General features: G+C 35.1%; 7 protein-coding genes across 7 annotated transcripts; 6 read left to right on the top strand and 1 right to left on the bottom strand.

Annotated features, from left to right (window-relative positions):
* Nucleotides 1-603: 603 nt before the first annotated feature.
* LOC106418005 (protein DETOXIFICATION 28) lies at nucleotides 604-4,162 on the top strand. Its single transcript, XM_048747708.1, is given in 14 exon segments — nucleotides 604-1,343; nucleotides 1,444-1,720; nucleotides 1,807-1,989; nucleotides 1,991-2,098; nucleotides 2,245-2,349; nucleotides 2,352-2,500; nucleotides 2,600-2,658; nucleotides 2,661-2,685; nucleotides 2,790-2,846; nucleotides 2,932-3,170; nucleotides 3,260-3,312; nucleotides 3,314-3,385; nucleotides 3,484-3,573; nucleotides 3,680-4,162. Coding segments are annotated over 13 exon segments (1,470 nt in total). The 5' UTR covers nucleotides 604-1,343; nucleotides 1,444-1,453; the 3' UTR covers nucleotides 3,743-4,162.
* Nucleotides 4,163-5,347: 1,185 nt separating this feature from the next.
* LOC106417708 (protein DETOXIFICATION 28) lies at nucleotides 5,348-7,826 on the top strand. The gene is made up of 9 exons (XM_013858482.3): nucleotides 5,348-5,689; nucleotides 5,782-6,069; nucleotides 6,168-6,421; nucleotides 6,524-6,610; nucleotides 6,688-6,744; nucleotides 6,847-7,085; nucleotides 7,167-7,285; nucleotides 7,372-7,461; nucleotides 7,574-7,826. Exons 1-9 carry the CDS (start codon nucleotides 5,408-5,410, stop codon nucleotides 7,658-7,660), a joined length of 1,503 nt encoding a protein of 500 aa, XP_013713936.2. The 5' UTR covers nucleotides 5,348-5,407; the 3' UTR covers nucleotides 7,661-7,826.
* Nucleotides 7,827-8,436: 610 nt separating this feature from the next.
* LOC106416431 (histone H3.2) lies at nucleotides 8,437-9,113 on the top strand. Its single transcript, XM_013857306.3, has one exon. The coding sequence runs from the start codon at nucleotides 8,502-8,504 to the stop codon at nucleotides 8,910-8,912; it is 411 nt and encodes a 136-aa protein (XP_013712760.1). The 5' UTR covers nucleotides 8,437-8,501; the 3' UTR covers nucleotides 8,913-9,113.
* A 372-nt stretch (nucleotides 9,114-9,485) lies between these two features.
* On the top strand, nucleotides 9,486-10,966 carry LOC106418621 (40S ribosomal protein S6-2-like). Its single transcript, XM_013859362.3, has 4 exons — nucleotides 9,486-9,676; nucleotides 9,761-9,825; nucleotides 10,007-10,064; nucleotides 10,140-10,966. The coding sequence occupies exons 1-4, from the start codon at nucleotides 9,671-9,673 to the stop codon at nucleotides 10,758-10,760; spliced, it is 750 nt and encodes a 249-aa protein (XP_013714816.2). The 5' UTR covers nucleotides 9,486-9,670; the 3' UTR covers nucleotides 10,761-10,966.
* Nucleotides 10,967-12,079: 1,113 nt separating this feature from the next.
* LOC106418521 (EPIDERMAL PATTERNING FACTOR-like protein 1) lies at nucleotides 12,080-12,963 on the top strand. The gene is made up of 2 exons (XM_013859244.3): nucleotides 12,080-12,387; nucleotides 12,481-12,963. The coding sequence occupies exons 1-2, from the start codon at nucleotides 12,283-12,285 to the stop codon at nucleotides 12,724-12,726; spliced, it is 351 nt and encodes a 116-aa protein (XP_013714698.2). The 5' UTR covers nucleotides 12,080-12,282; the 3' UTR covers nucleotides 12,727-12,963.
* A 2,074-nt stretch (nucleotides 12,964-15,037) lies between these two features.
* Nucleotides 15,038-18,747, top strand: LOC106418520 (probable LRR receptor-like serine/threonine-protein kinase At5g10290). Its single transcript, XM_013859242.3, has 11 exons — nucleotides 15,038-15,233; nucleotides 15,474-15,586; nucleotides 15,659-15,791; nucleotides 15,858-15,929; nucleotides 16,005-16,148; nucleotides 16,239-16,310; nucleotides 16,389-16,454; nucleotides 16,715-16,785; nucleotides 16,873-17,013; nucleotides 17,437-18,173; nucleotides 18,261-18,747. Exons 2-11 carry the CDS (start codon nucleotides 15,502-15,504, stop codon nucleotides 18,573-18,575), a joined length of 1,836 nt encoding a protein of 611 aa, XP_013714696.2. The 5' UTR covers nucleotides 15,038-15,233; nucleotides 15,474-15,501; the 3' UTR covers nucleotides 18,576-18,747.
* Nucleotides 18,748-20,270: 1,523 nt separating this feature from the next.
* LOC125581737 (transcription factor MYB92-like) lies at nucleotides 20,271-21,674 on the bottom strand. The gene is made up of 3 exons (XM_048747689.1): nucleotides 21,309-21,674; nucleotides 21,113-21,242; nucleotides 20,271-21,021 (listed from the first exon to the last, which is right to left on the bottom strand). Exons 1-3 carry the CDS (start codon nucleotides 21,439-21,441, stop codon nucleotides 20,271-20,273), a joined length of 1,014 nt encoding a protein of 337 aa, XP_048603646.1. The 5' UTR covers nucleotides 21,442-21,674.
* Between the last annotated feature and the right edge of the window lie 4,883 nt (nucleotides 21,675-26,557).

Below are 26,557 nucleotides of genomic sequence, written 5' to 3'. Positions count from 1 at the left end.
TATCTTATATATTACTTAGCCAAATCTCATTACCACCTCAAGAAATGGTTAGACAAAAAGCTTACAGTGTTACCAGAACAAAAATGTTGGGCCATATCAGTTCAGACAACGAGTCCACCAGTTCAAACTTTTAAAACTTTATTTACAACCTCATCACTACTCAGCCTTCGGAGGCCATTTCTCGGCTATCGTGAACTCCAAGCCATTTCAAGTATCAACAACTTCACACTAGGCTTCAACTTTTTTTTTTTTTTTTGAAAAAACACTTGGCTTCAACTTTTTCGGGCTTAGATTAATATAACGTGTAGCCTATAAGAAAATATTTCAAGTCTATTAGAGATTACAAATTGGGAATGTTTATGCAGCGATATTAGATCGTTTGCTTCTTATATACTGTATACATATATAGGCTACACTAATTCCTAAATTTACAGGCCAACATGTTTGCAACTTTGCATCACCGTATTAATTATTTAGTCTGGACAAAAAAATCTTTAGTCAGATGACTAAAAGTCAACAGAGATGACTTTTCCCACCGGAGTTTGGCGCTATGTATCTGTTTCTATTACACGTTTAAGGTTTTTTGAACTAAAAATAGATATAAAATTATTCCAGTTAAAATTTTTAATACTTCCTCGTGGATTCAATTTTATAATACTATATCTTTCCAAAAATGAATATATTGTCTAGTATTTGTTTGTTATCTTTCACCTATATAGTTTATATAACATATATGTCATTGCATGCAGTCATTGCATGCAGGCACGTAGTCTGCAACTCTGCGCATAAAAACGGTGGGATGCACGAAACAGAAGAATGTGTTTCCACCCGCAAATGATTAAAATATACATCGTATGATTGATCAATTGAAATCTGGAAAGCCAGTAAATCGATGTATATAGTTATCCAGTTATGCAAACCAAAACCTAAGCAATGCCATGTTTGGTGAATGGTGAGAAATAAGCATATATATTAACATCTTCTCTGGTTTTGCAACCATTAGTTTATGAGCGTGAAGGGACTCGGCTCTATATAGATGAATAAATTCTTAATTACAATATGGATAAAATCAAATGAAAGTTAAGTCCATGACAACAGCCAGTGTGGACGTAGTTGGCGTATTGAGGGAAGTCAAAGATTTGGTATATCATGATTAAGTAACTGACTCATGGTGCGTTAATAGTAAAATAAATCATCTTGAAAGCGAGGGTTTCTTGCTAGTTGCTACTGCTTTTTTATTTAATCATCATATGAGACTATATATGGTAACCATTGATGTTTAACAAAACAAAAAATGTTTTGTTTTCCATAAAATGTCGACGATAAGTAGACAAGTAACACGGGTTCAGTTTCTATAATCTCCCTATTATCATTTTCTGAATATATTGTGTGTGTCAACACGTATCTGCTACTCTTTTATTTGATCATTTTATAATTTTCCAGAAGCTCGGGGATGGGAGAGAGATACGACGAATCAGACGGTGTAGAGAAGGCGAAGATTCCTCTGTTAAGGGGTCAACATGAAGCTGAGGACGACGGAGATATATTGGTTGAGACTAAGAAATTATGGCGTATCGTTGGACCAGCTATATTCACCAGAATCTCGACCAACTTGATCCTCGTCATCACGCAGGCCTTTGCCGGCCACCTCGGCGAGCTAGAACTCGCAGCCATCTCCATCGTCAGCAACGTCATCATCGGCTTCAACGTCGGCCTCCTGGTATACACACACGCATATAAAAATCTTTATTTGGCTTACCTTATAATGTTTATATATCAAGAAACTATAAATTCTCTTATATGCAGCTTGGAATGGCGAGTGCGTTGCAAACGTTGTGCGGTCAAGCGTTTGGGGCGAAAATATATGACATGTTAGGAGTGTATTTGCAGCGATCTTTGATTGTTCTCTTCTTATTCTCCATCTTGCTCCTCCCGATGTACTTCTTTGCAACTCCCATTCTTAAGTACTTTGGCCAGCCTGACGACATGCATTGCCGAGCTCTCCGGTTCCATCGCTGTTTGGGTCATTCCTATCCATTTCGCATTTGCCTTCGTTTTCCCTCTCAACCGATTCCTCCAATGCCAGCTCAAGAATAGGGTATATATGTCACAACTTTAACCTAACTCATTTGTGTTTCATTTAGATAAATATCACTCACAATGACAATTAATAATCACTCATATGTTCTTGATATTATTATTGCTTAATGGTGTTTGGTTGATACTGTATTACATTACCACCAGGTGATTGCAATATCATCTGGAATAGCACTTGCAGTTCACATATTTGTGTGCTGGCTTTTTGTATACGGTCTTAAACTTGGAGTCATAGGGACAATGGCTACTGTTATAACGTGTCATGGTGGCTAAACCTCATCATTTTATTTACTTACACCACCTGCGGCGGTTGTCCGCTCACTTGGACTGGTTTCTCCATGGAAGCTTTCACAGGACTTTGGGAGTTTGCTCATCTCTCTGCCTCCTCCGGAGTCATGCTTTGGTATTACTAGTTAAACACCACTTTTGTCGCATATTTTTTTTCCATTTAGTTTACGATATATAAAAACACAAATTCTTATGGTATGCTTTTTCGAGACAGCTTGGAGAGTTGGTATTATAAGATTCTAATTCTGATGACTGGAAATCTGGAAGATACAAAATTGCTGTCGACTCCCTATCTATATGGTACGTTAATTATTGATATATAGAAAATTAATATACTAAATATATGGAAAACTATCATATAATAGTTTTTAACTATTTTTAATAATAGCATTGTTCATCGGCAGCATGATGATAAACGGACTGGAGCTGATGATTCCAATTGCTTTCCTCACCGGGACAGGGTAATCTTATACCAATCTCTCGTTTTTATTACTATCGTGTGGATACTTTAATTTTTGTTTAGTTTGGTTTATATTATTTTTGTAGCGTACGAGTGGCCAACGAATTAGGAGCAGGCAATGGAAAAGGAGCAAGGTTTGCAATGATCATATCAGTGACACAATCGTTAGTCATCGGAATAGTATTTTCGGTGCTTGTTGTATTCCTTCATGATCAAATTGGTTGGATTTTCTCTTCAAGTGAAGCTGTCATTAACGCAGTCAAGAATCTTTCTATTCTTTTAGCTTTCACGATTCTTCTCAACAGTGTTCAACCAGTTCTTTCTGGTACGCCACAGAGACAAAATCAGTTTGTGTGTTATTCCAAAAATAAACCGGGTCACTGGTGGTGAGGTGACTTTTATATTTTTGATTAGGTGTTGCCGTTGGTTCGGGTTGGCAATCATTTGTGGCGTATATAAACTTGGGAATTGGGATGCTATTATTTCATTGGACTTCCACTCGGATTTGTCATGGGCTGGATTTACAAGTTTGGTGTTAAGGTAAACGCCAGTTTTTATATAATAAAACTCAATACTATTTAAAGGTTAAGTTCTTAATCTATATAAGTATGTTGCTTGTAATGTTATATATGTTATAGGGCATTTGGGCCGGTATGATATTCGGAGGAACCGCGATTCAAACACTGATATTGATTTTTATTGTTATGAGATGTGACTGGGAAAAAGAGGTAACTAAAAAAAAAAAATTTGTTTTGTGCTTATGGTTCAGGTATATGGTTAATTCCATGCATGTCTTTTAATGCAATTGTTTCGTCTTTTATTTCAAATGTATAGGCACAAAAAGCAAGTGTGCGCATTAACAAATGGTCTATCTCAGACTCGGAAGCAAGAAACTAAAGTAAATTGTATACAGTTGTAAAATAAAGAGTCAGGCACATGCGCTATCATTATATCCTCACATGATTTGTAACTGGCAACTGGTAGAACGGAGAAGCATATATATATGTGGTTTGGTTTTGTCAACCGTAACTCGAGCAATGACTGATTTGTGTTCCTTTCCGAATACGAAACTAAGTCACTTTCACTTTGCAATTTTTCTTGATTAAAAAGTTATTTGCATATGGTATCACTCCTGTTTAGGATCAAGTTAGAATGTTAGATGATCCAAAGTTTTGAGCATAAGGTGAATATGATTTAGAAGTCTAGGAAAGATGGGTACATGCATGGCAGTTTTGTGGACTACAATAGATCAATATATGAACTTACCAATTTTAAGTGTTAGGTTTTTATGGTCAATTTTTGGTAAAGCAAAACATATTCTAGAGAAGTTTGAACAGACATTGTTACGAAAAAGTTTGAACGGACATGAACGATAATGTGCCAATTCTGTAACAGCTTTGTGAAAGTAGTAGATCCACGACATTCTTTTAAAAGGGTGATAAAGTGGATAATTCTTTCAATAGTTTATGAGAATAAAGTGGCACAGCCTTATATAGAAGAGGGAACTTTAAACAGTATGGAATAATATCAAGATAGAAAAGGGAGTTGTTGGATCTATGATATCGAACAATGTGGACGTAAGTAGCATAAATAACGTGGGAAGTTAAGTTGTTGAACAAAGATGATTATGAAAAAGGTAACTGTTTAAATAATATACATTTCTATTACTTTATCGTCAAAATTATACCAGCAGGTAAGAGAATGTTAATTAAATAGACAATATATAATGTGTGATTAGCGTAGAACAGAATTTAAAGAAAAATATAACAGAACAAACAGAATCAGAATAGAATGTTGATTATGAGTCTATGACTATAATAAATAAATCGCATAGTAGTATAGGGCACTATTTCATTTTTATTTGGATTGGTGATTTATACCTTAGATGCATCATGCAATATTATCAGCGGTGGCTGGAAATTATAGATAGAAAAGCCCAAAATTATATAATTTTAAAAACAAAATATATACACATTATATAATCTTTGACTCGTTTTTCTAATATTAAGAGGTATTGAAACGATCGAGAAAATAAAATTGTACTGATCTATAAACGTTGTTTCTGCTTTAGATCTAGCTTTTTCGTTTTGTAATCAGCTTGTTGTTTTCTCCGGTGTATCAGAGTTTTGCTATGTTCTTCTACCCAAATTTGGTTGAAAGTTAAATTGATATAAAAAAAATTCATAAAACATTCGCATAGTATCTCTTAATAATTTCTAAGATCCGTTCTCTGAAAAAGGTCATAATAAATAAGTAGAAAACCAAAAGGACAAACTGCATGTGGTATATCAGGTATAGGCTGTATATATACAAATAAAATTCTTTATGAATTTGTTCTACAAATGCTTTAATTTAATTTAATTTAATTTTTTTCGTCTTATTGAAAACAAACATGCATGCTAAATTATTGGTTGAATCGGGACAAGATATTAGTAAAAAACAAAAAAGGCCTGACCGCGCGCATGGTGGCCGAGTGTCCACTCAAAATGCTTTACTCTCATATGGACTCCTCACTCCCATATCTAGTCTTCACTCTCTTCCACGTTCTTTACTTCCGAGAAGATGATAGAAAGAGACGACACATCAAAAGGTATAGAGAAGGCGAAGATTCCTCTGTTAAGGGATCAATATGCGGCGGAGGAGGAAGACGGAGAAATAAAGAGAAAGATATGGATAGAGACCAAGAAGCTATGGCGTATAGTTGGACCGGCCATATTCTCCAGAGTCTCGACATACTCAATCCTGGTCATCACTCAGGCCTTCGCCGGCCACCTTGGCGAGCTCGAACTAGCCGCCATATCCATCGTCAACAACGTCATCATCGGCTTCAATCTAGGCCTCCTTGTATTCACTCAATACAAAAACATTTTTCTACTTATATTATAATGTTTAGTTTATAAAATAAACTCTATATATATATATGAATATATATGCAGCTTGGAATGGCGAGTGCGTTGGAAACGCTGTGCGGTCAAGCGTTTGGAGCTAAGAAATATGATATGTTGGGAGTGTATATGCAGCGTTCTTGGATTGTTCTCTTCTTATTCGCCACCTTTCTCCTTCCTATGTACTTATTCGCGTCTCCAATTCTTAAGTTCTTCGGTCAGCCTGAAGACATCGCCGAGCTCTCCGGTGTCATCGCCGTTTGGGCCATTCCTACACATTTCGCGTTTGCCTTCTATTTCCCTCTCAGCCGATTCTTCCAATGCCAGCTCAAGAATAGGGTATGTAACTAAATTAAGAGGTCGCAACATAAGTGGCTATTAGTCCCCTGGCGGTTAATTCTTAATGTGTTTGGTTGATATATTTCTTACAATACCAGGTGGTTGCAGTTGTGTCTGGAGTGGCACTTGTAGTTCACATATTTGTGTGCTGGCTTTTTGTATACGGTCTTAAACTTGGAGTCAAAGGGACCATGGCTACTATTAATGTGTCGTGGTGGCTCACTGTCTTAATGTTATTTGCTTATGCAACTTGCGGCGGTTGCCCGCTCACTTGGACCGGTTTCTCCATGGAAGCTTTCACCAGACTATGGGAATTTGCTAAGCTCTCCACGTCCTCCGGTGTCATGCTTTGGTAATAATTCGCTAAACGCCACTTGTGTGGCAATTTTTTTTAAAAAGTTTTGTTTACGCATGGGACCACAACTTCTTACAGTAGTTTTTTTATCAAGTACAGCTTGGAATATTGGTACTATAGGATTTTAATCGTGATGACTGGAAATCTAAAGGATACAAAAATCGCTGTCGACTCTTTGTCTATATGGTACGTCATAGTTTTGGATTGATATGTATATTAGATATGATTTTCACAGATTTTATAACATATTAATTCATTGGCAGCATGTCGATAAATGGCTTGGAAATGATGATTCCACTTGCTTTCTTTGCGGGGACCGGGTAATTGATTATATATATATATACTTTAATTTTCGTTTAGATCTCTGGTTAGGCTAGTTCGTGGCTTAAGCAGTCCTTAATTATAATCACGTGCTCTTGTAGCGTACGAGTGGCGAATGAGTTAGGAGCTGGCAGTGGAAAAAGAGCAAGATTTGCAATGATCACATCAGTAACACAATCGTTAATCATCGGAATAATATTTTCGGTGCTTGTAGTATTTTTTCATGATCAAATAGGCTGGATTTTTTCTTCAAGTGAAACTGTCATAGAAGCAGTCAATGATCTCTCTATTCTTTTAGCGTTCACGATTCTTCTCAACAGTATCCAACCGGTTCTTTCCGGTACGCTATAAAACCATTTCATTTTCGTTTTGTTATCTCAAAATAATTCGGGTGAACAGTTGTGAGAGGACTTTTGACTAGGTGTTGCGGTTGGTTCGGGTTGGCAATCATTCGTGGCATATATAAACCTGGGATGCTATTATTTCGTTGGACTTCCACTAGGATATGTCATGGGCTGGATTTTCAAGTCTGGTGTCAAGGTAACCCTATTTTTCTTTCTTTATTTAATATCAATATTGCAATTTGCAACGTTAATCTCGTTATATCTATAATTTCATTGCTATAGGGCATTTGGGCTGGTATGATATTCGGAGGAACCGCCATTCAAACATTGATTTTGATTTCTATTGTTATGAGATGTGACTGGGAGAAAGAGGTAACTCGAATTGTTTGTTTTGTTGCTTTTGTTTCGCTTATATATATGGTTTATTTCATCTTCATCTATGTGTTTCCAATACAATTGTTACATCTTTCTTTAAAATTTGTAGGCACGAAAAGCAAGTATGCGCATTCAGAACTGGTCTGTCTCGGATGCAACCAAAAAAAGCGAAGAGGACCCGAGACAGAAGGACTAGACATTGCGCAGGGGAAACCAGTAAGCGGCATACAATTTCTACTTGCATTTCTCTGTTTTTTTCGGTTTGCATATGCATTGTCCCCTCTCTTTAAGGCTTCCCTGAGCAACACTCGTCCTTTGTTTTATTGAATGAAAATTCAGCGTTAAAACAATCATTTCAATCACATTTATAATGACAAAAAATGGCCAACTACTGGACCGGTGTAATATCTGGTTCGGTTTTATAAGACGAAACTGTAGCAATGGACGATTTGTTTTCTTTTTATGAATGTTAATAGTAGAATAAATAGAGTGAGCACACTTCTACGTCACAAATCATGATGTAATCTAAGCTACAAGTCCATCAGTCCTCATGACTAAACCATATAGGCGTGCTCTTTGGTATTTTAAAAGATATGGAACTACAAAACACATTCACAATCACACGTTTAAAACAAATTTATTATTCTGTTTTTTTTAAGCAGCAGAAAATCTTCTTAGAAATCATGATATAATTTAAAGTCAGCAACAAAGGAATGATTGATCATTCAGATTATAATGTTAATGAATTACAATTCGCAACAAAGAAACGAGAAATAAACCGGAAGAAAGAATAACTCATTCTGATTGGCTGGTGAACAAACGACGCGGATAGCAAAGTAAACAACTCATCCTGATTGGCTAAACAAGCAACGACGCGGATCGCATAGTTACAACCAATATCAACCGTCGATTAGCAAAAAGATCTAACGGATGAGAATAAATAACTCATTTATAAAAGTACACACCACAGCCTTCACTCTCCTCATCAATCACATCCTCTCACTAAGCAAAAAAGAGCAAACCTTTTCGAATCTCAAATGGCTCGTACCAAGCAAACCGCGAGAAAATCCACCGGAGGCAAAGCCCCGAGGAAGCAGCTCGCAACCAAGGCGGCGAGGAAGTCGGCTCCGGCCACCGGAGGAGTGAAGAAGCCGCACAGGTTCCGTCCCGGAACCGTGGCGCTGAGGGAGATCAGGAAGTACCAGAAGAGCACCGAGCTTCTGATCCGCAAGCTCCCCTTCCAGCGTCTTGTCCGCGAGATCGCTCAGGACTTCAAAACCGATCTGAGGTTCCAGAGCAGCGCCGTCGCGGCTCTGCAAGAGGCGGCGGAGGCGTACCTTGTGGGTTTGTTCGAGGATACGAATCTTTGCGCGATTCACGCTAAGAGGGTAACGATCATGCCCAAGGATATTCAGCTCGCGAGGAGGATCCGCGGTGAAAGAGCTTGAAGACTCTTCGTTGATGGGCAAATCTGTTTCTGGGATTTTAGTTTGTCTTTAGTTTATGTGTTCCTTTGTTGTAGAGCTTGGCTCGTGTTTTGTTTTTTTTATTTGTTTAGGATTAGTCTCTGTTAACATAGTCGTGAAGGTGTTCGTCGAAATGTCCCAACGAGAATCTCTCTTGTTTAATATAAAAAAACTATTTGCCCAGTTCTCTTGCTATTCTTTTTTGTTTTACTTGTCTGGTGTGTTAAATCATTCAACCGTTTCTCTTTGTTGATCAAAATCATTATCTTAGAAAAATTGAGATAGTTACCGAAGGTACATAACACTAGTCACTACATTACCGAAGCATGTAGTTGTAGTCACCGGTCTAAACCAGACACAGAATCCATTCGGTTTTGAGAGAGCACACAAGGGACATGATGTTATAATACATCACTGGTTATAATTTTTATGAAGAAGGAAAGGTACGTGGACTAACGGTTTGACTATTCCACCGGGAAATGAATCACGTAACTTTGACCTCTCGTTATTAACTAGCTTTGGTCGAGAAGATACTATGACTAGAAGAAACACGTGGGCCTTAAGGCCCGTTATAATTAAATATGGGCCTATTGTGATGATATCTATCTGGCCTAGTATAAGTGGACATTTTGCTCATCCGCATAAAAACCCTAGTTCTTCACTGCCGTTTTGCGCCGCGAGATATTTATCTTTCATCTTCTCACGCAGGCAGCTGTTAGTGCCAGTTTCAATCGGAGACTATGAAGGTTAGCTAGCTCATCTTCTCCTTCGATACCCTGCTTGAGTTGTATGTGTTATTATATTTCATTCGATTTTGTTTTGTATCGCAGTTCAACGTCGCGAATCCGACCACTGGATGCCAGAAGAAGCTCGAGATCGATGACGACCAAAAGCTGTAAGATCTTTAAATTTCAATTTATTGTCCTTACAATAGACTTGTGATTGGAATCGATTAGCTTTAGTTTAGTTTAAGTTAATTGAGTGTACAATGTGGAACATCACCTGCTGTAATATCGAAATTGGACCGACATGAACTGTCGTGACAAATGATTTAAGTTTCGGTTGTTATGTCGCAGCCGTGCTTTTTACGACAAGAGGCTTTCTCAGGAAGTTAGCGGAGATGCTTTGGGCGAGGTAAAAAATAATAATATTTACTTTAGTTGTCTTTAAAATGATTAATTTAATTTGTGTTTTAATCTATATTTGCAGGAGTTTAAGGGGTACGTGTTCAAGATCATGGGAGGATGCGACAAGCAAGGCTTCCCGATGAAACAGGGAGTTCTCACCCCTGGTCGTGTCCGTCTCTTGCTTCACCGAGGCACTCCTTGCTTCAGAGGACACGGAAGGAGGACCGGAGAGAGGAGGAGAAAGTCTGTCCGCGGTTGCATTGTCAGCCAAGACCTCTCTGTTCTTAACTTGGTTATTGTCAAGAAGGGTGAGAAGGATCTTCCCGGGCTTACCGATACCGAGAAGCCGAGGATGAGGGGACCTAAGAGAGCTTCTAAGATCCGTAAACTGTTCAACCTTGGAAAGGATGATGATGTCAGGAAGTATGTAAACACTTACCGGCGCAAATTCACTAACAAGAAAGGTAAGGAAGTGAGCAAAGCCCCCAAGATCCAGAGGCTTGTGACTCCTTTGACTCTTCAGAGGAAGAGAGCTAGAATTGCCGACAAGAAGAAGAGGATTGCTAAGGCTAACGCTGATGCGGCTGAGTACCAGAAGCTTCTCGCCTCCAGGCTTAAGGAGCAGCGTGATCGCCGTAGTGAGAGTTTGGCCAAGAAGAGGTCTAGACTCTCTTCTGCTGCCGCTAAGCCCGTTGCTGCCTAGACCCCTTTTAAGATTGAGATGTTTCTTTCTGTCGAGTTCGTTTCTGTTTTCGTATTTAGAGGTTCCCCAGTTGCATGAAAACGCCATTTTGAACGTCTCTTTATGGAAATTTCATTGTTTCAGTGTTATGCTATATTCATCTTTCTAAACGTGTTGATTTAAAAAACTTCACAAGTTAATTATGTTATAATTATCATATTTTACTATTTTCTGAAGTTCATAATTTTCATAATTTTTGCTTCATTCATATACTTTAAACAGAGGAAGAGATATAAGTTTATTTTGTAAATCATTAATAACTAATAAGTATTCTTAAGCTTTATTATATCAAACTATATTTTAAACAAAGGAAGAGTTATAAACATGCTATTAAACCAACTAATATTATTATTTCGAATTTTATTTTAATATATAATTTAATAAAATATTTATGAATAAATTAATATATAGATATTCAATTTTTTTACCAATCTTTAGTTACCATTATTATATGTAATAGGAAACTTTTACCTCTTTTTCCTTTTTATTTGAAAATCAAAACTCAGTCAAACTGTGGTTTTTAGTTTTTACTACTATTGCTACTCAGTAATTTTCCTTATTTGCTTTCGAAGTTCTGTTGATAAAAGGAAAACTCAGTGCTATGTGTCAGTAAACAGATAACTTACCGGTGAAATGTAGCGTTATTAGACTCTTTTTAAACCGTTGAAAATTTCACTCAACATTTAAATAAACTGTTAATTGTTATTGGGAAAAAGCTAGCAATAGTAATGAAGGATGAAACAATTAATGAAGTCTAAAGATCTTGGTATTAAGAATATTAATTCGACATTCAACGCATACTACTTATATACGAATGTGGTTCGTTTAAGCAATCAGCATAGATCCTATCAGATTTATATTCGGATTACTGCAACTGTTCTATTAGGCTAAACATTGCTCATCTGTTGACCAAATATTTTACCACAAGGATTTTAGCTCATTGAACCCGGTTTACTACTGATATGTTCAAACCAAAATCTGAAGGCATCGTCAAATCAGTTAATAAACTAACAGTGCATGTTTTGTTGATTTGTTCCATTATGAGATGTAAAATTTTGGTCAAAACTCAAAGCTATAAGCCTAAAATGAACAATGCAAAGGAGATAACAAGTACTATATAATAAAATGAACAAAATAAAATGAAATGAAAGAAATGAGAGGAAAGATTGAAGTGACACATTGAAAGAAAGACTAGTTTCTGAGCCTCTCCTCTGATATGTATCCTCCTATTCTGTCTTCCCCACTCTGTCTTGTTCCTTTCACATTCCTCTCAGTTTACCATTATACCCCTTATTTACATCCCTCTCTCTTTCTCTAACCATAAATGCTTCTTCTTCTACTTGTCTCTGTGTTTCTTATCATAGACTCTTGTTATTTTCCTAGACCCAGCCTCTCTCTTTTGATTTCAAAGTCTTCAAACTTTCTCTAGACTCACATGAAAGTTTCTACTGTATGGTGATAACTCCCGACTTCCAAAACCAGCATGTTCACTACTTACAATCCCACCCTTCTTCTCCTTCTCCTTGTTTTCATCTCTCCACAAGTCTCATCCTCTCTTCAACCTGTCCAGCTTCCAAGTTCTTCTCAAGTAATCAACACATCCTTATCTTTCTCTCAAATAATTTGTCCTCATTTTTCCACTTTGATTGCTCCAAAGTGAATGGTTTGCTTTCTGATTCAGGTAGCTTTAGTAGAAGTTAAAGCGAGGCTAGGTTCTAGACCACCAAGCTGCCACAACAAATGCAATAGCTGCCATCCTTGCATGCCCACTCAAGTTCCCACTCTCCCTGGTCGCACCCGAGTTGACCCGTTTGCCGGTGGATTTGTACGGCCTCCTTCCTCACTAACCACCGTTCTTGGTCAATATTCTAACTACAAACCCATGGACTGGAAATGCCACTGCAATGGTCATTTTTATAACCCTTAAATCTCCATCATCCTCTGGTTTTGTTATTTTTTTAGTTACTTAAAATTGATTTTGAATTATTGAGAGTAGAAATGTCCTTTGGATTCTTTGTAAATCTAAGGCTCAGTTTGTATATTATCAAAAGTTCTTGATAATTGCCTTTGCAGAGAGATGTAATTGCGGCATTCATATCTTTCAACATTTTTTGGTTTTTTTTTTCAATTGAATTTACTAATATAAAGTCTGTCTTCTTGATTCCTTAACGTTTGCATGTTCACAATTTATTTCATCAACTTTTAAGTTTTGTACTGACAAAATCCTTTTGAGCTAAAAATGATAATTAACCCAATACTTTACAGTTTGTTTTTAATACAAATGGACAGATACATATTCAACGTATTCTGTAATTTAAATTATGGAAAGAATTGAATAAGATTTAATTTGAATGGTACTACTTATAACTAAAATTTTGGAAAAGAATGAATACGATTTGATGTGAACGGTACAAGACACTGTCAAAATTGATTAATCAATTTTGTCTCACCTGCCTTGATGTCCTACACGTTACTGTTTGAGTCTCTTCTCGTGAATCTGTAGACCCATATCTGAGCAAGGCAAGGCTCAGTACAATTATTAGTATCGCTTTTAACTTCTTTTTTTTTCTTTGTTTTGTAGCTTCACAGTAATAAAGCAACCGATTAGCAACAAAACATGTGCATTAATAAGTTTTGGTTTTTACTGTTAATCAACTATGAAACCAAAAATGTAACTATTTCCTCTTGAGAGTGATTTTTTTTTTTTTTGCCAACATGACAGCATCACCATGCAGCTTCATGTTTATAAGTTTGCTTCACGAAAAAAAAATAGAAGAGATGGTACGATTATAATTGTGTGTCGAGTATAGCCGCAAGTTTTTATCTAATCATCAAACGACAAAACCTAAAACGGAGTTTAGTTTATGAATCCTTTAGAACATTACTTACTTGTGCTGGGCGGCTGGCGATAGCAGAGAGACACTCGAGGAAATGTTGGGGTTTTGAGATCATCAATCATGGATTGGTCTTGGATCGTCCCCGGAGGCGCCGAGCTCCAGACTCCACGATAAGCTCTGTGAAATGTGAATCGACGATTGTTTGTTTGGTTCTTGCGTGTTGGGAAAATATGAGGTTATGACGTTATTTTAACTGGATATAGTTCACACGATGCGTTACGTTTGTAGCAATAACTTATGTTATGACATATACTCTGTGAGATAGAATCGTACAAATATATTATATAGTCTGACATATCTAGCAATAACTTATGTTATGACATATACTCTGTTGAGGTTGTACTTTATGCGTTTCAGTAATGTGAAAATTGTTTAGAAAATGTATTCAATATTTACATTTTTTTAGTCGGCCATTCAATATTTACATAAACCTTTAGAACATTGGAGGTAGAATGTGAATTCATGTTGGTCCAATCTAATAACGGACAAAAACACATGTAGATAATTTGACATTCGCGATTGGATGAATAAAATCTAAAACATAACAAAAACGTGCGTATTTTGATCTAGTCTGGTTTTAGTTAACCAAAGTTATACGATCTTGTCTGATCTCGTTAACCCCAGCAACCTAATGAAATCCATTTTATCAAAAACTAACATATTTTAATTTGGTTTACTTTCGTGACGGTTATAAAATGAAACTAGACTTATGTTTGCATGCGAACATACACACGTAAGTTTGTTACACATACATAAGTGATGATGATGTCCGGCAGAATTGTAAACATCGCAAAACAGATATAAACAGCTAATGCAAGTATCGTAATTGATACTCATTCTGTTTTAAAATAGTTTCATGCGTATTTATTTTTATTTTTTAATTTTTAATTACAAATATATTATTTTTATGATTAACTATTTTTATAATTTATAATTAATTAAACTTTAATAAGTAGAGTTATAACGTTGTAAAGAGTTACTCCCTTAGTTTCAGTTTAATTGTCATTGTATAGTAAAAATTTTGTTTCAATGCCGGTTTATGATTTCAATACAAAATTTATTGATTTTTATTTCAGTTTATTTTTCTATTGGTTTTACTTAGAAAATATATAAAATTAAATATTTTGTTAATCTGTGTGTCTAAGTACAAAACGACAATTAAAATGAAACCAGAGTTAGTATAACCTAATAAAAATACATAAAAAATATATTTAACAAAATGAAAAGAGTACGTAGCAATACATAGTTTATAGTATTAATCACACTGGAAAACATCATTATCAAAGTTAACTAATTGATTTTTAAAAAATATTATTACAAGCATCAGGGGTGGACCAGCATCGGACTTTTCCCGCAGACATCGCCATTAGCGAGAGTGATAATTGCGATTTACCAAACAAAAGTCTATACAGAACACAAAATCGAAAAGACAAAGCTTTATCCTTTTCTTGTTTGTTCTCTTTGGTTCTGTTCCAATCTTTCGAGCTGCCAAGTCTTCCTTTCCTTTTCTTTTTGGGATTGTCTTCTCCGGTACGAGGTTTGTGGATCCATCGTTCTTTCCCTTTTGCCCTTGTCTTAATCTCACTTGTTCTTGAGCTAATTGGTCATTAAATCGTTCTCAGAAACTGAGCAGTTCGTGTTCTAGTGAAAGCTCTTAACTTTTTTAGCTACTTCTATTGAATTTAGAAACTCTTTTGATTCATAGTCAACGAGGAATTGCTATTAAGCATCAGATCCATTCAAAGTAAGAAACTTTTTGTTTTATTTTGTTCTGTAGATGGACCAAACCAAATTCACTAGATAACATGTTCACTTTCCAGAAGATGGCTTTGACTTTAACCGTTTTGATTCTCGCCTGCTTATTGTCATTAGTCTCACCAGACGCTCAAGGTGATGATTGGTTACTTGTCTTTATCTCATTGAGAGAGATCTTGTATTTAATTGAAGTAAGTATGTTTACAGGGGATGCGTTATTTGCGCTGAGGATGTCCTTACGCGCATTGCCTAATCAGCTTAGTGACTGGAACCAGAACCAAGTGAACCCTTGCACTTGGTCTCAAGTCATTTGCGATGACAAAAACTTTGTCACTTCTCTGTAAGTTGGATTCTATAGTGTCACTCACTCTCCAAGCAAGTTATTTATTTATTTATTTATTTGCAGTACCTTGTCAGACATGAACTTCAATGGAACTTTATCTTCAAGAATAGGAATCCTCGGAACACTCAAGACTCTGTAAGTTTTTAACTTAGCGTAACACATCCTACAAACAGATTCTGTCCTAAGCGTTTTTGCTGTTATTTCTTTTAGTACGTTGAAGGGGAATGGAATAGCGGGTGGAATACCGGAAGAGTTTGGAAACTTGACTAGCTTGACTAGTTTGGATTTGGAGGATAATGAGCTGAGTGGGTTTATACCGTCCACTCTTGGTAATCTCAAGAAGCTTCAGTTCTTGTAAGTAAGCTTTTTGCCTTCCAGTGCTGCACATTGTTGTATAGAGAGGGAGCATGTGTCTTTTTATTCATTGTGTATTTGGCTAAGCAGGACGTTGAGTAGGAATAATCTTAATGGGACTATCCCTGTGTCACTCACTGGTCTTCCAAACCTGATAAATCTGTAAGTTACTGTTCTCTCTGTTTCTATGCTTCCCATCTTTTTAAAAGCATTCTTTGTCTTAATCACATTGTTTTGCAGTCTGCTTGATTCCAATCATCTCAGTGGCCAGATTCCTCAAACTCTATTTGAGATCCCAAAATACAAGTATGTTCCACTACTTTAAAGATGAATCTGTTTTTTTTTTTTTTCACTTCGTTTGGCAGTGATTTTTCAAATTTTAGTCAAATTTAACCGAAAACCAAAACGTCAGTAGAAAATTTTGAAACCGAACTAACCGAAAACCGAATCAAATTTCTTTTTGGTTCACTTTGGTGAGAGTACGACGGACCTGAACTAACCGAATTGCGAACTAACCCACATGCCTAATTTTAGCAGTAATCTGATATGGTTTTTATCAACTGTAGTTTCACAGGAAACAACTTGAATTGTGGTGTTGGTCAACCTCATTCTTGTGTATCTGAGGTTGCTCGTTCAGGTAGCTACATTACTTTGGGATTGGTTGAGCCATATTTTATTTTATTTTATTTTATTTCTGCTGATGGCGCTTGTCTGTGGTGAATAGGTGATTCAAGCAAGCCAAAAACTGGCATTATTGCAGGAGTTGTTGCCGGAGTTACAGTCATACTCTTTGGAATCTTGGTGTTTTTGTTCTGCAGGGATAGGCATAAAGGATACAAACGTGACGTGTTCGTCGATGTTGCAGGTCTGTCATATACTTAATGTTCAAAAAATAACCAGACGGTAACTAGTTGAGACTAGCTAGGCAAATTATTCGAAGTGGTTAACGAATTATTGATTTATTTTATATTTATATAAAATATTTTAGTTTTTAGGTTTAATTATAAAATTATTTTTACGAATTATCAAAATTAGATATACAAAACAAAGGAAACGTAATTATGTGGATTTATCGAACATTATTACTTAATCTAACAATTTAAACTAATTAAAATCAATTTAAACTGATTTAGAACAATTTAAACCGGTTTAGAATGGTTTAAGAAAATCATTTTGTCTAGGATTAATTTGTCGCCTAGACCGATTTTTTTTAGAATCATGCATATACCTATTTGATGATAAATAGTGTGAAATAAAGAGGCTAAAATCTTCAAACTTTATCTCTTAGGTGAAGTGGACAGGAGAATAGCATTTGGACAGCTAAAAAGATTTGCATGGAGAGAGCTCCAACTAGCCACAGACAACTTCAGCGAAAAGAACGTGCTCGGCCAAGGCGGCTTCGGGAAAGTCTACAAAGGAGTGCTTCCAGACAACACCAAAGTCGCTGTCAAAAGACTCACAGACTTCGAATCTCCCGGTGGAGACGCTGCTTTCCAGCGAGAAGTCGAGATGATAAGCGTAGCCGTCCACAAGAACCTCCTCCGCCTCATAGGTTTCTGCACCACTCAAACGGAACGCCTCTTGGTTTACCCCTTCATGCAGAACCTCAGCCTCGCGCACCGTCTCAGAGAGATCAAGGCGGGGGACCCGGTTCTTGACTGGGAGACTAGGAAACGCATTGCGTTAGGAGCGGCGCGTGGGTTTGAGTATCTTCACGAGCATTGCAACCCTAAGATCATACATAGAGACGTGAAGGCTGCTAACGTGTTGCTGGATGAGGATTTTGAGGCCGTGGTTGGTGATTTTGGGTTGGCTAAGTTGGTTGATGTTAGGAGGACTAATGTGACTACTCAGGTTAGAGGAACAATGGGTCACATTGCTCCGGAGTATCTATCTACAGGGAAGTCATCGGAGAGGACCGATGTTTTCGGGTATGGGATCATGCTTCTTGAGCTTGTGACAGGACAAAGAGCTATAGATTTTTCACGTTTGGAGGAAGAAGATGATGTCTTGTTGCTTGACCACGTATGTAATTTTATTTTATTTATTTTTTGTAACACAATTAACCTTTTATTTACTATTATAATCTTTTTTTTTTTTGGTTTTGGACAGGTGAAGAAGCTGGAAAGGGAGAAGAGGTTGGGAGCTATTGTGGATAAGAACTTGGATGGAGATTATGTGAAAGAAGAAGTGGAGATGATGATACAAGTGGCTTTGCTTTGTACGCAAGGCTCACCGGAAGATAGACCGGTGATGTCTGAAGTTGTGAGGATGCTGGAAGGAGAAGGTCTTGCGGAGAGGTGGGAAGAGTGGCAAAACGTGGAGGTCACGAGACGTCACGAGTTCGAGAGGATGCAGAGGAGGTTTGATTGGGGTGAGGATTCTATGAATAACCAAGATGCTATTGAACTATCAGGTGGGAGATGACCAAACATCAAATCTTGATTTTACTGTAAAGTTTTTTGTTTCAAACATTTCAGTAATGTCAAGTGTGTACATGTTTTGTTTTCATGGGCTATCTTTGACTTGGATACTGTGTAAGAGAATTGGGCACTACAATGTTTGATTGTTACCTCTTTTGAATAGTTTTATTTTGACTTTTCTCGTTGACTCCAACCTTGGAGTAGTCGTGCATAATAATGTCACTTGAGATTTGTCACACTAGTCTTGTATATCTAATGCGATTTCTCTTTCCGTTATAGGCGTGGGTTTGAATATTATAAATAAATATTTTGACTCATCGAGAATATACTTGACTACGTAATACGTATCCTATCATGGCTAATCAAAATAAAATCTGATTTAAATATCCAAAATGTTTAGATAAAACATAGATACAAACCAGTTGACAAAGAAAATGGATACTAACATGTATTTGTCGGGTCACTCGATCTTTGGCGAAAGAAGTCAAATTATATACTCAATGAGTGAGTGAATACATTTCTTTAACCTAACGAGAGAGATCATTTGATCTGACATCACATATCTGATTTTATATTATTAAATAACTACTTGCCCTCTTATATTTATCGTTAGCCAGACGATCATATGGTTCTTTTTTTTTTTTGAATGAATGTAAAATTTATTCAAGCAAAAAAACTTTTTACATCAAGTGCATCTGTTTTTTTGATTATATACTCCTATCCAAAACCAATGAAAAAAATAATTCTATCTCCTTCTTCTTTATGGTGGGTCTGAAACAAGTCTTGTACCAAACCAAGCTCTCAGTCCCTTCTCCAAATATTCCTGGCCTTGTGCTTTAACTGCCAAAAGCTGAAGCCTAATGGTTTTATCAACCAGTTTACTTAACAGTCTCGCATCTCTCGGTTCTTCTCCATGCCTTCTTGCATTTCTCTCCCACCATATGTTATGAAGAGCAGCTTGAAAAGAGTATCTTAAGAGGAACATCTCCGTAGCTGGATAGGCCGAACCAGATATTATCTCCACTATATCATCCCACACTGCAGTGAATTTCTCCTTTAGAATTCCTCTGACTAAACATTCCCACACAGCCAAAGAATATGGGCAGCTGAACATATGGTTCTTTCAATTCTTCCATTATTTGTTCTTGGCCAAGCAAAAAGTTATGTAGTACATGATCATGCATATAACTTCATCAATGATTATGCAATAATGCAACAATGAAACTCTAAATTGTGTTAGCTGGAAATTTGAATACATGTTCTTCACATGTGACATATAAGCTTCTCTCTAGGACTATAATTTCATTGTGTTTGATCTCTGCTTTGTAAGAAAGATAAAGATTTTTTTTGTATCTATACTCATACATGATTCGAATGTTTGTAATCAGGAAGAGTAAACACAAAAGATCCAAAAAAACCTAATTACAACTAGAAGTGACCTCCACTTCACAAAAGTCATCTCTATATATAAAAAAAAACATGGCGATAAGGTACAAACATATGCTAAAGAGTAAAGACATTGATACAGCACAAATACGAGTTATGAAACCTGTACTATACTGTACATGCTACAACATGAACACCCATACATATTATGTTTCTACAATATATATTAATATGCAAATAAATTATCCAACAAAGCACAGTACTCCCAAGCGTAAATTCGATTTCGAGTTCCTCCAAAACATACCAGCAAAGGCTAAGGAATAATGTCGGAAAATATGGAATCATCCAATAGATGATCAGGCCATGCAGCTGAAGCTGAAGCTCCTGACTCTTGACTTGAAGAGGTGAGATTGCTATTGACATGTTCAATAACATATTGGTTTCTAATCATATCATCACTCACCGCAGAGGAAGGATCAAGAGATGGTAGCATGTTCTGGTTAGAGTTGGTAGGATCCGAGAGCCAGATTGGAGATACTGGTAAGTTCTCCCTTTCATTACAGAACTTGAAGTGATTGTCTTCAGGAATTTGGGGGAAAACAGAAGATGGTCCAATGTTGGAGTTTAGGGTTTTTAAGGATGGTAAGCTGTTAAAGTCCTGAAGATAGGAACCAAGGTCTAGATTGTTGCTGGTAATTTCTTTGAAGGAGGCAATGGAGTTAAGGAGACTGAGAATGTCAAAGTCATTAGGGTTGCTAATGTTGTTACTCATGGTAGGTGGTTGGAGAAGGTATTGGAACAACTGGAGTTTGGCCATCTCGGTTTGGAGTTTCAGTATAGTTTGGTCTTGACCATTTGGAAACTGTTGCTGCATATCAACAAAACCTCTTAAGTTAGAGGACAGAGACATGAGCTGAGATAAGCTGGAGAAGATATCAGTTCTAGGCAGGTGAGTCATTGGGTCTATTCCCATTTGGATCAGCTTTTTCTTCAGATGAGTGTTCCAGAAGTTCTTGATCTCGTTGTCTGTTCTCCCCGGTAAGTGGTTTGCAATCGTTGACCACCTTATAACATCATCATCATCATAAGTAATCAGTACAAGAACACAAAACGTTGACTATTAAAAATAAAAATAAAAATCAGAAAATTAATTACTTATTTCCAAGAACTGCATGAAGGTTCAAGATAGTTTGTTCCTCGTCTGGAGAAAATTTCCCTCTCTTGATGTCAGGTCTCAAGTAGTTCGTCCATCTTAGCCTACAACTCTTCCCACACCTGTTAAGACCTGCAGAGAGAGAAGCTTAGACTCAATAAAACTTAAAATAGGCTTATAACAAAATCTAAAAGGTACCAGCAAGCTTAGGAAGAGCTCTCCAGCTACTATGGCCATGTTTTTGGACATAGTTCACAAGTTTCTCATCTTCTTCAGGAGTCCAAGGACCTTTCTTGAGACCAGAGTCATCACTAGAAGGAGATCTTCCCATGTTCGCTGATCTCCTGTATCTAATTAACAACGGTCTTGTTTCTCTTTTCTTCCTCTAATACTGTTATTTCTCTGAGGTTTGGTCGCTTGCCTCCTCTCTTCACAACCACTAACTGCTTCTTACTTCTATTTATATTAAACCTAGCACCCTTTTCTCTTCATGTCCATTTCATCACGTGGTTCCTTCCTATTCGTTTACCAAAACAACCATGTCATTTTCACCTTTCAACTCCATTTTTTTTTCTATTTTTTCTCTCACATACGCATCCCCTTACCAGTGTGAAAAAATCATTTAATGTAAATTCTTCTTCTTGTCTTAAGCAATATCAGTATCATCTCGGGAATAGCCGTCTTCAATGGACAAACGGTCAAACACATATCAATTGGTTCTTACTTGTCTTTAATTAAGAAGCAGTTCATCAGTAGCCATCACTATGCCCTAGTACCAAACCCTGCATTTGTCAAGGAGAATAACAACACATAGTTATTGCTCGGTCTCTTCACAGTCCCAAATCTAGTATACAATTTATTTATTTTCATAAATGAGGCTATCATAGAGGTTATTGGAGTTTCCTGTTACTGAAAAGATTCTACACACACATAAACATAGATCAACTTAATTAAGTTAGAAGGTTTCATCATCTTTTTTATGAAATCCATAAAAGGTCTTCTCTGAGTAGCCAGTAGGTAATGATGGAGGAGAAGGGCAATAAAAAGGAACTTGACAGGAGGAAGAAGCTGTTAGCTATATTTTATAATCAATCCAGACAAATCAAAAGAGAAAGGATTTGAAATATAAGTCAGCGCCAATAACACATGGCAACAAAAGGGTGGCCAAAGAGAGACATCTCCTCTGGCACGCAAGATAGGTTTCCACGCATCATCCACTTTCATGGCTGGTTAATTTATGGATTTTTTTTATATACGTAGCCATATTATTATTGCAACCAGCAAAACAAAATTTAAGCAATGAACCCTAGGAGCTATTATCTCTGTAAATGAGAATATTTTATAAAACTAAAATAAGTCCAAAGCTATATTACGTAGCAAATCTGCAGAGTGGGTCTGATATGACACTGTAATTTCTTGTTTGACACATCATGAGAAAGTCCTGGTATCGCAAAACTTAGGTGATACTTACAGAGATTTCCAACCCGTAAATATACCTTTTCTAGGAAGTTAAATGTATCAAATGAAGAAACCTGCAGCAGTGAAAGCGTATCATAACTACAGTCTACAATACAACTTATCCGCATATATATATATGTTTCGTATCATCTTAACTGTAACATAGCAAAATATTGTTTTCACAGTAGAGGATATGCCAATAACAAGATCAGCATGGAAATGTTCAGAAAAAAATATTAATAGTAACATTATAGAAGTATTACTACCATTGCTAACCAAATATTATATTCTATCTCCAATCAATGAGAATCCAATTGATGAAAATTAAGAGATCAATAGTAATGGACATACAAATACGGAGGACAGGTAACAGTGGTAAGTTTTGGTGCTATCAGAAGAATAACTTACTCTATATCAGTGATGGTGACAGGCTAGATGTGATGGATTTTGACCATTAGGGAAGAGCTGGTTAGAGGAGAGGTGGGTGCAGAAAATTATCTAAATCTCCACCATCTTCAAAACCTAAAAGACTTTCTCCCTCGGCCTAAAAAAAATCAGCCAATGGCATATTTTGAGTTTGTCCTTTTCTTATGTGTCTTCTATATAATGAAGATCACAAGTTTCGTGCAGAGTTTCAAACTGAAAGACATCATATCAAGAAACATAGAAAAATCAAACAAGAAATGTTTTACCAAATGAGGGCATCAGAATCTGTCAGTTTCCAGAAGATATTTTAGTGTAGGCAGTACCTGTAGGTGAAAATGAAGCTTTTGTATGGATTCTCAATACCATATTGTCATTTAACTCATTATTCATTCACTGCAAGTATAAACATATGAATACGCATGAAGCTTGACAAATTACCATTGCCTAGATTACCCAACAAATACAACTTTCATTTAGACCAACATGCAAGTAACTATTAATTTTTTCATGTAGAGAATATAGAGCCATATCAGAAGCCTATTAATGAAGCCATTTTGTCAGTTTCATTATACAAGCATCCGGAACGTGTAGGGTTTCGATTCATCGTATCAAAGTGAAATAATCCCATGAACATGTATCCTAGAGTTTAAAATGGTTTAAGCTTGCGGGTATCCTCATGTATACCTAGCTACGAGATATACAAGCCTACGAACTTTCAAATAGGGATTAAAAAACGAGAACTCTTACAAAAGTATTAATTAAATTTAGGGAAAGAGGGATTTGAATTGCTTGTTGCATTAGGGTTCCTCACAGAGTGGACCACAGTCTCGAATAGAGGAAGCAGGTACACAAAATACTAAAAAATTAAGGAAGACACTAGGTTCTTACAAAAGTATTAATTATGAAATACTAGATCCTTTCTCCGCGCTACGCGCGGATAATATATTTTAATTTGTTACATTTACCATTTTTATTTGTATGTAAATTTTTGTATATTAAATTATATATAACTAATTTTTAAATTCGATTTTTTATATATTTTTAGTTTGAAGTAATTATTTTTATTATATGTAACACAATTAACTAATAAAATATGAAGAATCAAGTCCGAGATTTTAGAGTTATGTAAAAAAAAATTATGTATAGAACATAAATTATATTCGTTTAAAAGATTGAAATCTCATCTCGAATAAATTCACGAAAAAAAAAGTACTCCAATAACATACTTGAAATATAAAATCCTCTTTTAAAAAAACGTATTTAATAATATTTTTTACGTATAATAGTTGAAAACTGACAATTGAATATCGGTCTAGAATAATATTTTAATATATCTAATGGTAAAATATTAATTGTAATAAACAAATTTTGAATTTTGTAATATTACATGAATTAGAAGTCTTTAAAATCTAAAATCTATTTTATTAACATAATATATTTTTTTTTCATTTATTATTTTTACATTACAAAATATTGCTTTAGTTTTATTTGTATATTAATTTTTTAATAATTTAGTTTCTTTTAAAGTAATTTTAAAATTATCAAGAATATATTATATTTAAAATTATTTATTTAAATATATCCAAATATAATGTCTCATTTTTATGTGTGTTTGCGTTGAGCATATTTAATTTGTAGTTTGTATATTTAATAACACCTTGTTGCGTGCCGTTCTATAGTTTTAATAAATGTGTTGTCATTTCATTTTTATTACTACTAACATGATTTTTTAGTTATCAGTGATAATATATTTTTAACGTTATGATTTATATTTTATCGTATATTTTCTAAATTTTCATGCTGACTTTTTTTAGAATCATTTTAATTGGATAATAGATTTAAAGATGTAAATAAAACTGTGTATGTTGTAAATTTAGACTTTTTAGTATAACTGAGCACTATCAATTATGGAAATTATATTATGATTTTATTTTACTAAATTTTTCTTTCTGTTTTTCTTTTTTTATTTTTTGTATTTTTACAATTTTATTGCCTTATTCTTTAATTGCAGAGAATTTATATTTCTAATTTTTGTTTCATATATCTTAAAAGTCTTCGGTTGATTTTTGTTTGTTTTCTTTCTCCAATTACAATGTACAATTCGACCATTTTGAGAGTAACATAATATTAGATGTTGATTATCTCACTCCAATTAATAATGCACAGAATGAGAGAAATTCAAGGTGATGCCACTTTACAATTTTGTCCTCATATCTATATAGAGTTAGTCTATAGATTAAGCTATTTATTTCAAAATGTAATCAGTTTTAATTAAAATCTGTAATATTTAAAAGATATTACTTTAGAAAACTGTCATTTAATTTATAAATTTAATCAATTACACGGTAATTTACATAATTTAATTGGCCACACAATATCCAATAAATATAAAGTTACATTGAAATATAAAAACAATTTATATAGTGAAACAAAAAATACTTTTAAACCATTATATTTCAAAACAAACGAAATATTCAAATTATATTGAAACATTAGAATAGTAAGAATCAGAAAAGCTGAAATCTCAACATTGATCATTTACGTCGGCCATGCCTTAAACCATCTCCAATGTATTCCTCTATTTTTTTTCTCTGAAATAGAGGTATTTCATAATAGAGATGAATGTGTCTCCGATGTATTTTTTTATTTTCTCTCCTAAAAAAAAATATTTTTGATATATTCTTTTCTAAGTTTACAAATAATATTTTTTATTTGTAAAAGTTGAAAACCAGCCCAATTTATTTTAGTATTTTATAAACTTATGATAGAGAATTTGCATCCAATAACCAAACAAAAACCCAAAATTAACTAACTAACCAATTTTACACTCTCTCTCTTATTTTCTCTTCCTATCTCTCTCTACCCTCTCTCTACAAAACTAATTTTCTTTTTTTTTTTGGTTATTTCACAAATAACCCCCTTATGATATTATTTACTCTAAATTTGTTTTACAAACTATTATGTAAATAAAAAAATATAATTATATGCATATAAATAACATATTTCACTAAAAAAATGTTTTCGGTTATAATTTTTTAAGTAAAAAGTTAAAGGATCATTTTGTAAAAGCAAATAGAGGAGGTGACATGGCAAAAATATAGTTTCTCATTGGCCGATTATATTCGCCTATGTGGACACTTTATCTGAGGCTTATATCCTCTAGTTTCAATTAAAATCTGTAATATTTAAAAGTTATTATTTTAGAAAATTGTCATTAATATATAAATTTAATCAATTACACAGTAATTTTCATAATTTAATTGGCCACGCAATATCCAATAAGTATAAAGTTACATTGAAATATAAAAACAATTTATATAGTGAAACAAAAAAATACTTTTAAACCATTATATTATAAAGCAAAGGGAAAATTCAAATTATATTGAAACATTAGAATAGTAAGAATCAGAAAAGCTGAAATTTTAACGTCGATCATTTACGTTGGCCGTGGCTTAGACCATCTCCAATGTATTCCTCTATTTTTTAAAAAAAATAGAGGAATATTTTCATAATAGAGATGGATTTGTCTCTGATGTATTTTTCTATTTTCTCTCCTGGAAAAA

Source organism: Brassica napus, chromosome A2, assembly GCF_020379485.1.
Source record: "Brassica napus cultivar Da-Ae chromosome A2, Da-Ae, whole genome shotgun sequence".
Lineage (NCBI taxonomy): Eukaryota > Viridiplantae > Streptophyta > Magnoliopsida > Brassicales > Brassicaceae > Brassica > Brassica napus.
This window is presented reverse-complemented; position numbering and strand designations above follow the sequence as displayed.

Coding starts and splice junctions, on each gene's coding strand:
- LOC106417708 (XM_013858482.3), top strand. CDS start 5,408: ATGATAGAAAGAGACGACACATCAAAAGGTATAGAGAAGGCGAAGATT. Junction 5,690..5,781: donor GCTTCAATCTAGGCCTCCTT/GTATTCACTCAA, acceptor ATATATATGCAG/CTTGGAATGGCGAGTGCGTT. Junction 6,745..6,846: donor GCTTTCTTTGCGGGGACCGG/GTAATTGATTAT, acceptor GTGCTCTTGTAG/CGTACGAGTGGCGAATGAGT.
- LOC106418521 (XM_013859244.3), top strand. CDS start 12,283: ATGTTCACTACTTACAATCCCACCCTTCTTCTCCTTCTCCTTGTTTTC. Junction 12,388..12,480: donor AGCTTCCAAGTTCTTCTCAA/GTAATCAACACA, acceptor TTTCTGATTCAG/GTAGCTTTAGTAGAAGTTAA.
- LOC106416431 (XM_013857306.3), top strand. CDS start 8,502: ATGGCTCGTACCAAGCAAACCGCGAGAAAATCCACCGGAGGCAAAGCC.
- LOC125581737 (XM_048747689.1), bottom strand. CDS start 21,441: ATGGGAAGATCTCCTTCTAGTGATGACTCTGGTCTCAAGAAAGGTCCT. Junction 21,243..21,308: donor AGCTCTTCCTAAGCTTGCTG/GTACCTTTTAGA, acceptor CTCTCTCTGCAG/GTCTTAACAGGTGTGGGAAG. Junction 21,022..21,112: donor CATGCAGTTCTTGGAAATAA/GTAATTAATTTT, acceptor TGATGTTATAAG/GTGGTCAACGATTGCAAACC.
- LOC106418520 (XM_013859242.3), top strand. CDS start 15,502: ATGTTCACTTTCCAGAAGATGGCTTTGACTTTAACCGTTTTGATTCTC. Junction 15,792..15,857: donor AAAAACTTTGTCACTTCTCT/GTAAGTTGGATT, acceptor ATTTATTTGCAG/TACCTTGTCAGACATGAACT. Junction 16,455..16,714: donor TTTGAGATCCCAAAATACAA/GTATGTTCCACT, acceptor TATCAACTGTAG/TTTCACAGGAAACAACTTGA.
- LOC106418621 (XM_013859362.3), top strand. Junction 9,826..10,006: donor ATCGATGACGACCAAAAGCT/GTAAGATCTTTA, acceptor GTTATGTCGCAG/CCGTGCTTTTTACGACAAGA. Junction 10,065..10,139: donor GCGGAGATGCTTTGGGCGAG/GTAAAAAATAAT, acceptor CTATATTTGCAG/GAGTTTAAGGGGTACGTGTT.